General features: G+C 40.9%; 1 protein-coding gene across 2 annotated transcripts in view; it reads left to right on the top strand.

The window, feature by feature from the left end:
• The first annotated feature begins 708 nt into the window (after positions 1 to 708).
• Positions 709 to 15,803, top strand: part of prkar2aa (protein kinase, cAMP-dependent, regulatory, type II, alpha A) — a 38,334-nt gene continuing 23,239 nt past the window's right edge. For both annotated transcript variants that reach the window (XM_046343431.1, XM_046343430.1), the window contains exon 1: positions 709 to 2,120. In XM_046343431.1, the coding sequence (XP_046199387.1) occupies positions 1,874 to 2,120 (247 nt within the window). In that variant the 5' untranslated portion in view covers positions 709 to 1,873. The remainder of the gene's footprint in view (positions 2,121 to 15,803) is intronic.

Below are 15,803 nucleotides of genomic sequence, written 5' to 3'. Positions count from 1 at the left end.
AATAGGCTGCATTATATTTGCCATACAACATGTTGCATACATGTGGGAAAGCCATGCATGAATTGGCTCCGGTGATTATGTGGGGAGATTCTTAACACAATTGTAAGAAAGGCCACAACTAGGGTCTGTTTGATTTGGCCCATATAGGCCAAATATGGTCAAAATATATAGGGCCTAAATAAACAGGGCCTACCTGTTGGATCCCAATAAAACAGACAGGGCCAACTACAGGTAATACAAATACTGTTATCTTGAAAGAAAAACAAATACACTGTGTATTCTTATTGAAATGCATTGAACAAATATAGATCGATTATAATACAATTGTGTTCCCAATCCCTTCCCTTTGATATGCTTGGTGCGCCACTCTAAGGCCGTGTTCAAGAGATTCAAAACCATGATATTTCATGGGTAAATTTTGACGGACTGCGTGATCTACAAACAATACTGAGTAGTTATTTCTGATGCACGGTGATTTGTCGATTAGTCAATCTTTACTCGCCTTTAAAGCCGGCTGCAATATCGAACGCGCCCATTCAGACAGACGTCACTGGTCAGCGTCTTTCGCCCCCTCCTTCATCGTCCTCCTCTGTGCACGCCCCTTCGGCCTTAAATGAACGCGATAAATCCTTGCGCGTCATGAGTCTTCGAGGGGATTGGTCAATCAACCGTGTCTTACGTTCATCCCTGTAGAGTGACCACGCCCCCGAAAATAACGCTCGTGTGGTGGAGCAAGAAAAAAAAAGGAAAAAGAAGAGCCTCAACTGTAGGCAGAAACGGATTTACCGAATATCACAAGTGACGATACCAACATACCACACATTTTTTTGAAACACTGGGTAATTTGGATTCAAGGTAACGTCTAGGTTGTCCCTGACGCTCCTTGTTTATAGGAGTTTAGGATACACCGGTTTCGGATTGTCTGAACTGTATGCAATCGTAACATCAGACGCTTCTAGCTAGCCAGCTTGTTGGCTAGTTTAGTTACCCGTAGCTAACTAAAGTAACGTGATCTATTAGCTATAACCGCCGTTACTTATGCGTATAATACTAAGTCAGCCCTCGGCTATTTAATTATATGTTCTAGTTAGTTTCTTTAATCGGAACAAACCTGTTAGCTAACCTGGCTAGCTAAAGTTAACTTACATTCACAAGTCCCACCCTCCAAAGTATCATTAATTATATGTTAAATTAGCTGGATAGTTTGCTAGCTGGTGTAACAGTAAGTAGCTACGTCGTCTGTTCGCTAATCAGCTAGCTAGTTTAACTCAGATTGGATATAATTAGTTAGCTATCTAGCTAGGTCAATTATTCCGTGCTGTTGATATTGATCCGTTATACCATTAGCCGGAGGGGTTGAGCCGCTACCCTGGCAAGGAGACGGGCGAAAAAGAGGAGGCGAAATAAAGAGAACAGGGAGACGAGCGAGCCAGCTAACGGTCGTTATCATTTGTGCTAACGTTTAAGGGTCAGCTGTCATAAAAGCATCTTGCGAGCGAGCTATCTAGCTCACGCTAACTTACCCAACTTGACAGCTCAGTCAGATATCATAAACTAACGCTAACGTCACTGGTCATATTTCATTCTTTACACAAGACCGACCTCCCTTCGACAAAAAGAAGTGTCACTATTTGCTTGGACATTGTGTTAGCTGGCTAAACCAAGCAACCTCTCGGGTGAACTGCTCATCAATGTCAGCAAGCTAACCCAGTTTCTCTGACGCTATTACCAGTGTCAGCTATCTCACAGTAGCTAACTAGCGTGCTACACATGGACTGATAGAATTCGTAGCTAGCTACATTTATATTTTTGTAAGAAAAACACAGTATACCTGAACATATTTGTAGTTAGGTAGCGCCATCTAAACACAGTCATGAGTATCGAGATACCGGTGGGATTGACGGAATTGCTGCAAGGCTACACGGTGGAGGTGCTTCGACAGAGGCCACCGGACCTGGTGGAATTCGCCGTGCAATATTTCACGCGCTTGCGGGACACCAGAAGCCAAGATGGGGCGGGTGCTGCTGTCAAGCTCGGGAAAGGAGTGATGTTTGATGGGGAGCCGATGCAAACCGAGTCGAATGGAGACGAAGACGGGTCCGACGAGTCTGATTTCGAGCGTAAGTTACTGCCTGATAAGGCCTTCCACCTAATATGGCCCAGACTGAATACGATCATGCTTAGTTGGTCATTTGAAACAGATGTGATAGAGATGAGTCTGCACTTCAGGACTGTAGTTGGAGAACCTTAGTTAAAACTAGTTAGTCTTATGACTGCAACTGTCAGTGACATCCTATAGGCTGCACATGTTATATTAGATCCCACTGCGGATCTTATATGGTTGGTTAATTGTCTTCAATGATGACATAAGTGCATGCACCCCACACCCATGCCATGAAAAACATATTTACAGAAAAAAAGATGCAGCCAGCTAATGTCTGCCAGGCCTGGCCGGACATAAGATGCCATGTTTGTTGTATTGTCACATGCACAAGTACAGTGAACAGTACAGTACCCAACAGCGCAGTAATCAATATCAAAATAGTATAACTAATTCAAAGTAAATAGTATAATAATAATATATTTAATTGTAATTTTTGGTAACACTTCATTTTAAGGGGTCCTTATTACATAAGTAATTACACTGTAACAAGTATTGTAATAATTAATAACTACACTGTAATTGCAGTCTAATTATAGTGGTGTAACAAAGCATGTTACCATGCTTGTTACAAAGTGTTCAAGTGTCCTATAGCATCCCAACTCACAATATTTCTGCCTGCACAAACCATGTGATAATTGTTAGCCAATTGATAACCTACCACCTCGCTGACACATCTCTGCAATAAAGGGCTCTGGAGTCTTGATGGCAAAACGGGTTCAGAAACGAGAACATTTTTTTAAATACTTTAAATTGTTGAATCATTTGACTGTGCATTTGATAATGGGTGAATTAATAAACCATCAATTACAATTGACACATTCAAAAAAGTTATGGTTAAGAATGTGTGAGTAATTCGTGCTTGCATGACTATAAAGCTTGGTTGAATAATGGTTTTAGGGCTGACACCAATTAGTTGACTGGTCGATTGTTAGGCTGTTGGTCAACCGAGATTAGTCAAGTAGTTCTATATATACATGCATGCATGGATGAGGAGTGTTGCTGCACAGCTATTTTCAGGTCTCCAGAGATGTTATATCGGGCTCAAGTCCGGGCTCTGGCTGGGCCACTCAAGGACATTCAGAGACTTGTCCCGAAGCCACTCCTGTGTTGCTTTGGCTGTGTTCTTAGAGTTGTTGTCCTTCCTTTGGAAGGTGAACCTTCAGCCCAGTCTGAAGTCGAGTGCTCTGGAGCAGGTTTTCATCAAGGATCTCTGTACTTTGCTCCGTTCATCTTTCCTTCAATACTGACTCGTCTCCCAGTCCCTGCTGCTGAAAAACATCCCCATAGCATGATGGTGCCTGGTTTCCTCCACACGTGAAGCTTGGCATTCAGGCCAAAGAGTTACATCTTGTTTTCGTCAGACCAGAGAGCCTTGTTTCTCATGGTCTGAGATTCTTTAGGTGCCTTTTGGCAAACTCCAAGTGGGCTGTTATGTGCCTTTACTGAGGATTGGCTTCCGTCTGGCCACTCTACCATAAAGGCCTGATTGGTGGGGTGCTGCAGGGATGGTTGTCCTTCTGGAAGGTTCTCCCATCTCCACAGAGGAGCTCTGTCAGTGACAATCGGGTTCTTGGTCACCTCCCTGACCAAGGCCTTTCGTCCCCGATTGCTCAGTTTTGCCAGGCGGCCAGCTCTAGGAAGAGTCTTGGTGGTTCCAAACTTCTTCCATTTAAGAATGATGGAGGCCACTGTGTTCTTGGATCTTCAATGTTGGAGAATATTTTTTTGGTTCCCTTCCCCAGATCTGTACCTTGACACAATCCTGTCTCGGAGCTCTACCGACAATTCCTTCGACCTCATTGCTTGGTTTTTGCTCTGACATGCACTGTCAACTGTGGGACCTTATATAGACTGGTGTGTGGCTTTCCAAATCATGTCCAATCAATTGAATTTACCACAGAACTCCAATCAAGTTGTAGAAACATCTCTAGCATGATCAATGGAAACAGGATGGACCTGAGCTCAATTTCGAGTCTCATAGCAAAGGGTCTGAATACTTATGTAAATAAGGTAGTTCTGTTTTGTCTTTCTAAACCGGTTTTCGCTTTGTCATTATGTGTAGATTGATGAATAATTTTATTTAATCCAGTTTAGAATAAGGCTGTAACGTAATAAAATGTGGAAAACGGGACGGGGTCTGAATACTTTGCGAATGCACTGTAACATTGCAAGGGTTTCACTGTTGAGGAACAGTCTCACGCTTGGATGAGATTCCTTGGTGCAGAATAAATATCAACCCGCACAGAGAAGCACGAGATTGAACTGAACTAAATTTTCGAAGTTTCTAAGTTTTCCGCCTTAGTTAACACTATCAACGTTTCCCTTTACTTCGGGAATTGTGATCAAGTCAACGCGATATTAGCCACTTTCAAAGCAACATACCGAAACAAAACAAACTACACAAGAGATTTTGTTTTAGGCGGAACATCGGAGTAGGATTCTATTGTGTAAACATGCACGACCCAGCCCGTACTCTACGCAGACCAGTGCGGCATAACCAATCAGAGCTGCAGGACTTTATGCAAATAGACTGTTGCTATAATGGATCTGTGCCATTCACTTTGAACTTGACTGTGTTTACAGCATGAGTGATCGTGAGTAGATGTGCTTGTTTTGATATCAAAGCCAGAGCTGCATGTAGCCACGTGTGCACATTTGTTCATATCCTTTGCTAATTAGTGAGTTATTAGTCCAGTCCTAGATCGTTTTCAGTCAGCAATGGGGGAGGGATTGTTTCTTACAAGTGAGTCGGGTAAAGAGTTATTTTATTTTTTTCCCTTAAAGGAGCAGTTTTGTATTGAGACGCTAAGTAGCCAATAGGAATATGTTAGCATTGTTTGTCTGATTCTCTCTAATAATGGTATGTGAATTTCATTTTTTGTAAAGTGGTTTCTTGCATCAAACAAAACAAACCTTAGTCACCTCCTTGTCTGACGGACAAGTGGATAAACAGGTTACAGTCAAGCTCTGCATACTTTTTTTCTTTCGAAAGTCTCATGGAATGTAGGCCTACATTGAAAAGCACACATTGGCTGCTACTGTAGGCTGAATGATAACACGTCTATTTCCACGTTAAAATGTTATGGGATGTATTTTCTCCATTGTTTTTTATGGCAAGCCACTCTGGCAGCCACAGTAGCCTACTTGACCACTTTCTGAAACTGTAACTTAATGTGGGTACAGCTTCAATTCACTGTAAACGCACGCAGGAATTTGCACCAAAATTTCACAACATTCGAGTTTGCGCTCAGCCGACCTGAAGTTTGCTCAGTGTTGAACAAAAATTTGAGGGAACATTGATCTGCACAACACGCTCAAAAATAACGACCACCTTAAACAAGCCCACGTGTTGACATTAACATGTAACAAGTGTGCAGAGAATGGGGTTCGAGAAAGTCGGTGTACAAAATCCAGACATTGCAGCGAAAGAAACGTCACAGGCTTGCCCATCAACACAGGCTTGCCCATTAGTCTAGCTAGCGTGTTACCTAAAACCGAATAGACTTTCCACGCAAAGGGGGTGTTCAACTTTTTTTTAATCAGCTAGTTTTCTAACCAAGGCTAGCTAGCTAAAGGTGGTGAAATATGCTATAGTTGCTACTCTCTAGCTAGCTAACGTTAACTGGGCTCGATGGTCTGATCTTCCCTTAACCTTGTTCTCGGGGTATCCATTACCCAAGGTTATTACGTGAGACACACTCAGCATCTTAACACTAGCTTGCTAGCTAGCTAGCTACTTGTGTCAATACACTTAGTTCATTAGTTCATTTTCAATGCAGGTAACTTATTTATTAGTGTTAGCAAGGACTATTATTGTTAGCTGGGTAACACCACAACTAGCTAACTATATGCCTAAACTATAAAAATCATGATGATCACTAGATGGAATGTAGTGTCTATGCTAAATTGTCATACATTTATCTTCTCTACCACAGATTTCCACAAGGTCTGACTCCGGGATAGGAAAATGCTTACAAGAAAGAAACCGATGAAGACTGAGTCAGAGAGTTGTCGATTTTCCATTTTTACCTGTAATGTAAAAAGGGAAGAAAAATACAATCACATTTTTCTAAATTATTTACACTACCAGTCAAAAGTTTGGACACACATACTCAAGGGTTTCTTTATTAGTACTTTATTTGTCCATATTATGGCAAGAACAGCTCAAATAAGCAAAGAGAAATGACAGTCTATCATTACTTTAAGACATGAAGGTCAATCAATCCAGAAAATTGCAGTCGCAAAAACCGCCAAGCGCTGGGAAAGGAACACCCAGAGTTACCTCTGCTGCAGAGGATAAGTTCATGAGTTACCAGCCTCAGAAATTGCAGCCCAAATAAATGCTTCACGGAGTTCAAGTCTGTGTGAATCAGGCCTTCATGGTCGAATTGCTGCAAAGAAACCACTAGTAAAGGACACCAATAACAAGAAGAGACTTGCTTGGGCCAAGAAACCCGAGCAATGGACATTAGACCAGAGGAATTCTTTCCTTTGGTCTGATGAGTCCTAATTTGTGATTTTTGGTTCCAACCACCGTGTCTTTGTGAGACACAGAGTAGGTGAAAGGAAGATCTTAGAATTCAAGGTACACTTAACCAGCATGGCTACCACAGCATTCTGCAGCGATACGCCATCCCATCTGGTTTGCGCTTAGTGGCACTATGATTTGTTTTTCAACAGGACAATGACCCAACACACCTCCAGGCTGTGTTAGGGCTATGTGACCAAGAAGGAGAGTGATGGAGTGCTGCATCACATGACCTGGCCTCCACAATTACCCTACCTCAGCCCAATTGAGATGGTTTGGGATGAGTTGAACCGCAGAGTGAAGGAGAAGCAGCCAACAAGTGCTCAGCATGTGGGAACTCCTTCAAGGCGGTTGGAAAAGCATTCCAAGTGAAGCTGGTTGAGAGAATGCCGAGAGTGCAAAGCTGTCATCAAGGCAAAGGGTGGCTCCTTTGAAGAATCTAAAATATATTTTGATTTTAACACTTTTTTGGTTACTACATGATTCCATGTGTTATTTCATAGTTTGTATGTCTTCGCTATTATTCTACAATGTAGAAAATAGTCTAAATAAATAACTCTTGAATGAGTAGGTGTGTCCAAACTTTTGACCGGTACTGTGTGTTTTAGCGCAATGTTCCAAATGCCTGTATCACAAGAATCAAGTTTTATTTTAGTTTTTTTATGATAATTATTTATTTTTGGTCTCGTCTCCTTACTCTTTCTGTGCGCACTATGCAATTTCTCACTCGTAACACAGACACCAAGACCCCTCCCCCTGCCACTTACAACAGCAAAGGCGAAAGATCACTTCTTCCTCTCTGACAACAAGCATTTTCAACTCGCTATTTGCGTTTGAGGTTTGGTCCAACAGTATCAATGAATATGATTCTGGGAAAATGTATGCTCAGTTTCTGCTGCGTGCGGCATTGTGGTACTGCTTGTTGCATTTTAGCCACAATACTATTATGTGCTAGCTGTCTCGTCTGTGTTTTATAAATGTGGTCCGTGTGGTTATGGAAGGCTTATATTTAGCCTAGGTATAATTTTACAAGCCCTGAATTGATTAGATTGTTCCTAACTGTTTGAAATGCAGTGTATTGTCCGTTAATTGTACAACAAAGCTTATTTAGTTCTTTGCACTCAGGGAGGGGGGCACCGTAGAGTTGTCGATTTGATGGAGAGGTATTTGAGCGGGCAGGCCTTCCCCGGGAGGAAGAGCAGCTCAGTCCTGTTGAGCTTTAGGTGGTGGGCCCGACATTCAAGCTGAGAATTCCTCACTTGGCGTGGAAACCATCGCTCACGCATAACACCACTACTTTCAGCCACTGACACGCTTGGACAGTTTCTTAAAATGTTATTGGCATATTATGGCAGACCCTTGGTGCCCATGATAATGGAAGTTCCCATCATCAAACTTGACACTGTTTTGTAACTTGTTTATTGTGTAAACGACCGTAGCTGCAGTAATATTCAGCGCCATACTTAAAGGGGGAATTTGCGATTTGCTACATCTATTTATTGACTAAATTCCTGAGATATATATATATATCCATACCCATTGATTCTTAAATATAAATGTCTCTTGCGCTGACTTCAATCGTCTTACCCAAAATATGCTTCTTTGACTTAAACACGGGTAGCCTCAAAACATGATTTAAAACTGTCATTTTGAATTCATGGATGGTCAGTCCTTGCATCCATAGTTCTGTATGAATTTGAGTGGTTACATTTCTCTTGCCCTTTGAACTGCAGTTTGTCCCTTCAAGGTGCTACAAATAGGATTTCTTTACATTTTTTGCGTTGCAATTTCAGAAAATGACCATATCTGCAGCAATAGTTAAATGATAGTGTTTTACCGTGTTGAATACCCGCCAGTGTTGTGATTGGCTGTCTTATTCGCATATTTATTTCTCCCGCTAAAGCGGTATCTGTTGTCAAAATGGGAAAGCTGTTTTGACTATTTAGTGGCCAGTGTAGAAATCGCTGTAATTTCCTGGTTGATAAAATTCTACACTGTTCAATTTCTGTTTGTGAGAAAACAAGTACTGAATAGTGTAAGGGAGTCATTGTACTGTCTAAATAATATATTTTCAATAACAAGCAAAGAAACACTACAGCTGAGGACAAAAAGTAAAAGGCTCAAGTGTGAGTCTCCATGTTATGGGGAAATTGGATGAGGGAGAGATTTTGTTTTGAATGCAGTCTAGTCCTGTATTCAATTCACCTAGCTTCCACATAGTGGAGAAATTGTAGCACCTTTTTTAAAGGAATTAAAATATAGATTTGAAAACAAACTGTTGCCTCAATCCTATTGTCATCGAAGTAGAAGCGCCATTAGAGCTCATTTGAACCAATAGCCTCCTAACATTTTTGCACATTTTCGTTCTTTCCTCACTGACCTTGTTTTGTTATTGCGAGGAGGGGAAATGAATGAATAATGGTATATTGATGTTTAAAAAAAAAAAAATTTAAATGCTGAGAGACAGATGAATAGATGGGCTGTAAAAGACAGGGAGGATTAGACTGGCTGTATAGAGAGAGCAAGCCTGTAAGAAGAGGAAGAACGATTTACACAGGCACTTCATAACTTGTCTGAGTGCATTGCAAGGCCCCGTGAATAGAGGAGAATCACCTGAATGAAAACATGACAGACTGCAGGCAATTGTCAGGACACTTTGCAGATGGGTTACTGTAACCAGATTTTGTGTCACAGGGGTTGTGTTAACCCAGAATTATGTTTTTCACATAGGGGGGGGAGAGGTGAGAAGCATAAGAAATATCTTGCTGCGTTTTGCAAACGCTGATCTAAAATGCTTCTTATTGTAACTTCTGCTTGACTTCAGACTTTTGTGCTTCAGTTGCACTTCTCCACTCAGATGAGAAATCTTTGCTCGTTGGTCTAACAATCAAATTCCCGCATTCACGAACGGGCATTCTGTCAGCAGACAGCGCTCTGACTGATGTGTAGCTACTTTTTGCAACACATTTCAGTCACTCTACTCATGTGGAATGGACAGAGATTGGGCCTACTATAATGCCTAGCCCTAGTGTGCGTTAGTACCCCTATGCCTTATTGAAAATGGTGTTAGCGGGATCAAACACATGCAATGACATGAGAATAGATTACCGTTTTCGAGCATCATTTTGTGCCATTCACTGAAGTAAAGGAGCAAATGTGGTCACTATCGGATGTCCAACAGGTGACCTAATTACCAGGCCCGATTGTGCATGTAGGATAATCTAATGGTTAGCATCCCTCGATTACCCAACTCTAAACTGTCTTTAAAATCGCTCCCCGTCTCTCCATGTGAGTGTGAATGGGGTGGCAAACGTCTAGACATCTGCATGCAGTTTACTGCTGTATTTTCAGCCACATTTTGATAAGCATCTGAACTTTTGGCACTTCCTAATTCCCTGTGCATCACATGTGGCAGGAAACTGAGGGAAAACCCATCCTCGCTTTTATTTGCAGTTCGCACGGCCCCGCTCCCGTGCCGGGTGGTGCACTATGAAGTCCCCACGTTGAACACGAGCAGTCACCGTGTTCAGTCACTTGTTCTTGGGTTTTATGCGGCTTGGCCGCTCTATGCTGAATGATATGGAAACCATCCCCTTTCATCATTGTAAAGTGTCCCATGTTTGATGAGCTGACATTTTTTTAAATCCTAGAAATGTTCCATACGCACAAAGCTTTTTTTTCTTTCTCTAAAATGTTCTGCACATATTTGTTTACATCCCTGTTATTGAAAATGTTTCCTTTGCCAAGGTAATCCATCCACCTGACCGATGTGGCATATCAAGAAGCTGATTAAACAGCATGTTGCCAGAGAATTGAATGTTAATTTCTCTACTAATAGATCCCTACAATGTCATTTTAGAGAATTTGACTGTACATCCAACCGGTCTCACAACTGCAGGCCACGTGTAACCACGCCAGCACAGGAACTCCACATCTGGTGTAGAAGCAGCTTTCCATGTATGTTGTCAAAGTTTAAGTTGTCATTATTGATCTTTGCCAATAAAATAATCATTCAAATAATTGGCAACATCAAATGGTTTCGTGATGAATAATCTGTCTGATTTGATGAAAGATGGAGTTGAATCTGGCTTTCTGCCCATGATTTCATTTAAAGTACTATAGTTTTTTTCCATCATTCTTTATCAGTGATCTTGGCTTCATAATACAGTTTCTTCTTCTTTTTGTTGAGTTTAGTCACACAATTTCTCAATTTACAGCAAGTAAGCCAGTCTGATATGAGTCTCAGAAATGGCTAATATATATGAATGTTATCTGATGTTAGCAAGTTATTGATTTCATGAACCTTATTTCTAAGGCTACATATATTAATATGGGCTATTTTCAGCCCTTTCCTCGGTAGCTTATCAGAGATGGGCTTAATACTGAAACGAGCAAACAAAGCAAAAGAAAAAGATGTATATATTCAGCAGTCCATTAATCAATTGGTCTGTGTGTACGTGCTGCGGGGTTTAAGCTACAAACCCATAGGCTTGGCTCTCATCCCTTCCAGGCTTCTGGGAGGTAGGGTGGACAATGAGCCTGTCATAGCGGATGTAAGCAATGTCCCCAGGGGCTCTGGCAGCTTTCATGGCTGGGATCGTTTCTGTCCTCTTCTGGCTCACAGCTTCAGGATAGTTCTTCGTTGAGGAAGATATGAGTTCCTCTCAAGTTCTTGGCTCTTTCAAGAACAGCTACCTTGTCCTTGAACCTCAGGAACTTGACCACTATCGGCCTGGGTCTATCACCCGGGCCGGGAGTGGGTTTTCCAGTTCTGTGGGCGCGCTCCACCTCAATCTTCCTGTGGTCCATCTTCAATTTCTCAGAGATCATTTCCTTCACTTTGTCCTCAGACCTCATCCAGGTCTCGTGGAGATTCTGCAATTCCGTCCAAAACCATGTTCCGCCTTGATTGTCTCTCGAAATAAATCAGATCTGTCATTGTTGTCATGGATTCACACACACACACAACTGATGTCCTCTCTCAATGACTTACAGATTGCTGTCATCTTGCCATTCTCCTGTTTCAACTCATCGAGCTGATCCTGGCAGAACTTCAAGCTGTTCTTCAGGTCATGGACCTCTCTGGTCAGGTCGTCCATTCTTGGAATCCACGAGTATTTGGACAAAACACTTGAAGCTATTTTCTTGTTGTTGTAACAACTGCTTGTAGGTATCTTATTTATTTAAATCCTACATGTGTGATAGACACCACTGTCCTCAACGGTACTCCCGCCGGCTTTGGTCTTTGTCATGGTAGCTAGCAACGTAGGTTACTCCTCGCAGTTCCAGACAGGGCAGGTCACAGGGAAGATTGATGACAACTAACAGCAGGGATCTCGACAACCACAAACCCGGGACAATGAACTATAACTCAGTAGTATTTATATTTTTGTTCAGTGTGCTGTACATATTGTTATGGAATGCATAATAACCTATGACGTAGCTAACAATGAGACTGCAAAAAGTGTTAACTTGTTGCATGCTTTGATGTAGTTAATAATCTGTGGCTTTGTGCCCCAGATTGCCGGACTTTATCTTGGTACTACCAGTCCAATGAAATATCGTTTAAAGTTTAAGACACACCGCCAAGACTGTCCTGTCTCTCTTACTCAGGCACATAGTAGCCGTCAGGATTAACACACGCAGATCTTACTCTCCCCGCGCTGGGTGTGACGGCATAGCTTCTTGATCTGATTATACAAGGGGGTTTAGTGTAGTGTTTCCCAGCTCCTGTCCTCAAGTACCCCCCCCCAGACATCACCTGATTCAACTTGCCAACTAATCATCAAGCCTTGGATTAACCAGGTGACTTTGTCAAGGACTACATAAAAATGTGCTGTTGGGGTGTACTCGAGGAGTTGGGGGGGGGGTACACTAGTTTAGGGAGAGTGGGCTTAACAAGACAGAGACAGATGCTGTCAGGGTGGGGGAGTGGTGGAAAAAGTACCCAATAGTCGTACTAGAGTAAAAGTACAGATACCTTTTTTAATATAAAGTTACTCAAGTGACAGTCACCCAGTAAAATACTACTTGTCTAAAAGTACTTGGTTTTAAATATACTTCAGTATCAAAAGTAAATGTAATTGCTAAAATATACTCAAGTATCAAAAGTATCAATCATTTCAAATTCTTTACATTAAGCAAAGCAGACGACACCATTTTCTTGTTTTTAAAATTAATGGATAGACAGGGGGCACACTCCCACACTCAGACATTATTTATAAAAGATGCATTTATGTTTAGTGAGTCCGCCAGACCATAGGCAGAAGGGATGACCATGTGTTCTCTTGATAAGTGTGTGCATTTCACAATTTTCCTGTCCTGCTAAGCATTCAAAATGTAACGAGTACTTTGGGTTGTCAGGGTAAATGTATGGAATGAAAAGTACAACATTTTCTTTAGGAATGTAGTAAAGTAAAATTTGTCAAATACCTCAAAAAGACTTAAGTAAAAATACTTTAAAGTACTACTAAGTACTTTACACCACTGGAAAGGTGCTGGAGCTGAGGGAGCTAATCGCCTGGCTCTAACAAACAGTACCGATTTGATATGTATGGTATTTTAGTAGAGTAGACATAATATGGGCAATAATCAGTGTTAGGTAATTGGTCAAATATATTTTCAGTTGCTTCCCCAACACTTGAGGTTAAGCTACCCTAAAGATAAATATAGTTTACTGAAGTTACTTTGAAAAAGTAGTTCACTTACATCCAAACTACGTCATGATACATTTTCATATCTAAATCTGAAATTTCATAGACTACAAATTGCAAGAACCGATCACTCTAGACTCGGATGTTAACAGAATGTGTAATTTAGCCTATTAAATGCAAACTGTTTCAAGGGAAATTCTTGCCTATTTCACTATATTTTTGGCAAAAAAACTAGTGGAGTGCCATTAGTTAGCTACACCGCTACATTGCAAAAAAGTGATTAACTACTGAAAACACTACCAAGATTAGAATTTAGTTCAACTACCACCAAGCTACTACAAAATTTAGTTACATCTCAAACACTGGCTACAATTAATGAAAATAGTCATGGAAGATGTCTGACATTTTCCAGGTTTTTGTCTGAAATGACCTTGTCTTGTCAAAGTAGAGTGAATACTGTCCAGGCCACAACCTCGGCCCTGTCCTCTCTAAACCAATTAGAGTGGGAATAAAGTGGACAGGCAGCGACCTTGCCTAATCAGACCGTAGATAAGCACATGGGTTGAGTAGTAGTTCACTAAAGGTGTTTTCACATATAGATCAGTTATTTGAATAGAGGCCCGAGTCCTCTTTAAAACTCTGGGATAAGAAGTAACTCTGTTCTCTTTATGCCCCTTGCCAGTTCACTTTACCTGTTTTTGTTGTTCAAGTCCTCTTTACATTCACATATCTGTTTTAGAAAGGAACCTAGACCTTTTTCCAGCATTCACACAATACACTGTGGGTTTTTTACAAAGTGCAGGACAAGCCATTTCATCAGAACGTGTTATCTGACAGCTAGATATACCTACTTAAATTCTGGAAGCTAATAGATTGTGTTTTAGTTCAAATATGAGACATCGTTGTAATCAGATGATACGATTAACATGTAAATGCATATGAATTCGGAGGGCAGAAATGATTTAAATATTAAAGCGTTAGACCTCTCACTAAATGCATCAGTCATACAAAAGTTATACTTAAATCCAAACTGGTTCTCTAGCAAATTAGTAAGAATGTCTCACCCCATGTTCAAGAATGGCCCTTTTCCCTTTATTCAGATTACAAATGCTCACTTTCGGTTATTTGAAAATGAAATAATGTCCAAATTATGGTTATTATTTTTAAAGAAGCCATGGAAAGTTGGTTGCAATTTCAGTTTAATCGACCAGAAAAGACAGAACAAATAATACAACAAATATTGTGGTTAAAACTCCAATATACTAATTGATAAAAATAACAATTTTTCAATAAAATGTTTAGAAAAGGTATAATCTTTGTAAATTACAGTGGGGCAAAAAAGTATTTAGTCAGCCACCAATTGTGCAAGTTCTCCCACTTAAAAAGATGAGGCCTGTAATTTTCATCATAGGTACACTTCAACTATGACAGACAAAATGAGGGGGAAAAATCCAGAAAATCACATTGTAGGATTTTTTTAATGAATTTATTTGCAAATTATGGTGGAAAATAAGTATTTGTTCAATAACAAAAGTTTATCAGGTGTGCCATATAGATTGCAAAATAGTTGGGAAGAGATTTGATGTCCTGATTCCATGGCACGTGGTTTATGAATTGACACGCAAAACGATGCCGCACTCAAAACAACTCAAGTCCTCAACTGGCAGCTTCATTAAATAGTACCCGCAAAACACCAGTCTCAACGTCAACAGTGAAGAGGCAACTCCGGGATGCTGACCTTCTAGGCAGAGTCGCAAAGAAAAAGCCATATCTCAGACTGGCCAATAGAAAGAAAAGATTAAGATGGGCAAAAGAACACAGCCTCTGGACAGAGGAACTCTGCCTAGAAAGCCGGCATCCCAGAGTTTTCTCTTCACTGTTGACGTTGAGACTGGTGTTTTGCGGGTACTAGTTAATGACGCTGCCAGTTGAGGACTTGTGAGGCATCTATTTCTCAAACTTGACACTAATGTACTTGTCCTCTTGCTCAGTTGTGCACCGGGGCCTCCCACTCCTCTTTCTATTCTGGTTAGAGACTGTTTGCTCTGTTCTGTGAAGGGAGTAGTACACAGCGGTGTACGAAACCTTCAGTTACTTGGCAATTTCTTGCATGGAATAGCCTTCATTTCTCAGAATAAGAATATACTGATGAGTTTCAGAAGAAAGTACTTTGTTTCTGGCCATTTTGAGCCTGTAATCGGACCTACAAATGCTGATGCTCTAGATATTCAGCTAGTCTAAAGAAGGCAAGTTTTATTGCTTCTTTAATCAGGACAACAGTTTTTTTCAGCTGTCCCAACATAACTGCAAAAGGGTTTTCTAATGGTCAGTTAGCCTTTTAAAATGATAAACCTAGATTATCTAACACCACGTGCCATTGGAACACAGGAGTGATGGTTGCTGATAATGGGCCTCTATACGCTATGTAGATATTCCATTAAAAAACAGCCGTTTCCAG

This window comes from Oncorhynchus gorbuscha, linkage group LG03, assembly GCF_021184085.1.
Source record: "Oncorhynchus gorbuscha isolate QuinsamMale2020 ecotype Even-year linkage group LG03, OgorEven_v1.0, whole genome shotgun sequence".
In the NCBI taxonomy this organism is placed as follows: Eukaryota; Metazoa; Chordata; class Actinopteri; order Salmoniformes; family Salmonidae; genus Oncorhynchus; species Oncorhynchus gorbuscha.
The sequence above is the reverse complement of the archived record's forward strand: the minus strand, read 5'-3'. Positions and strand labels throughout refer to the sequence as shown.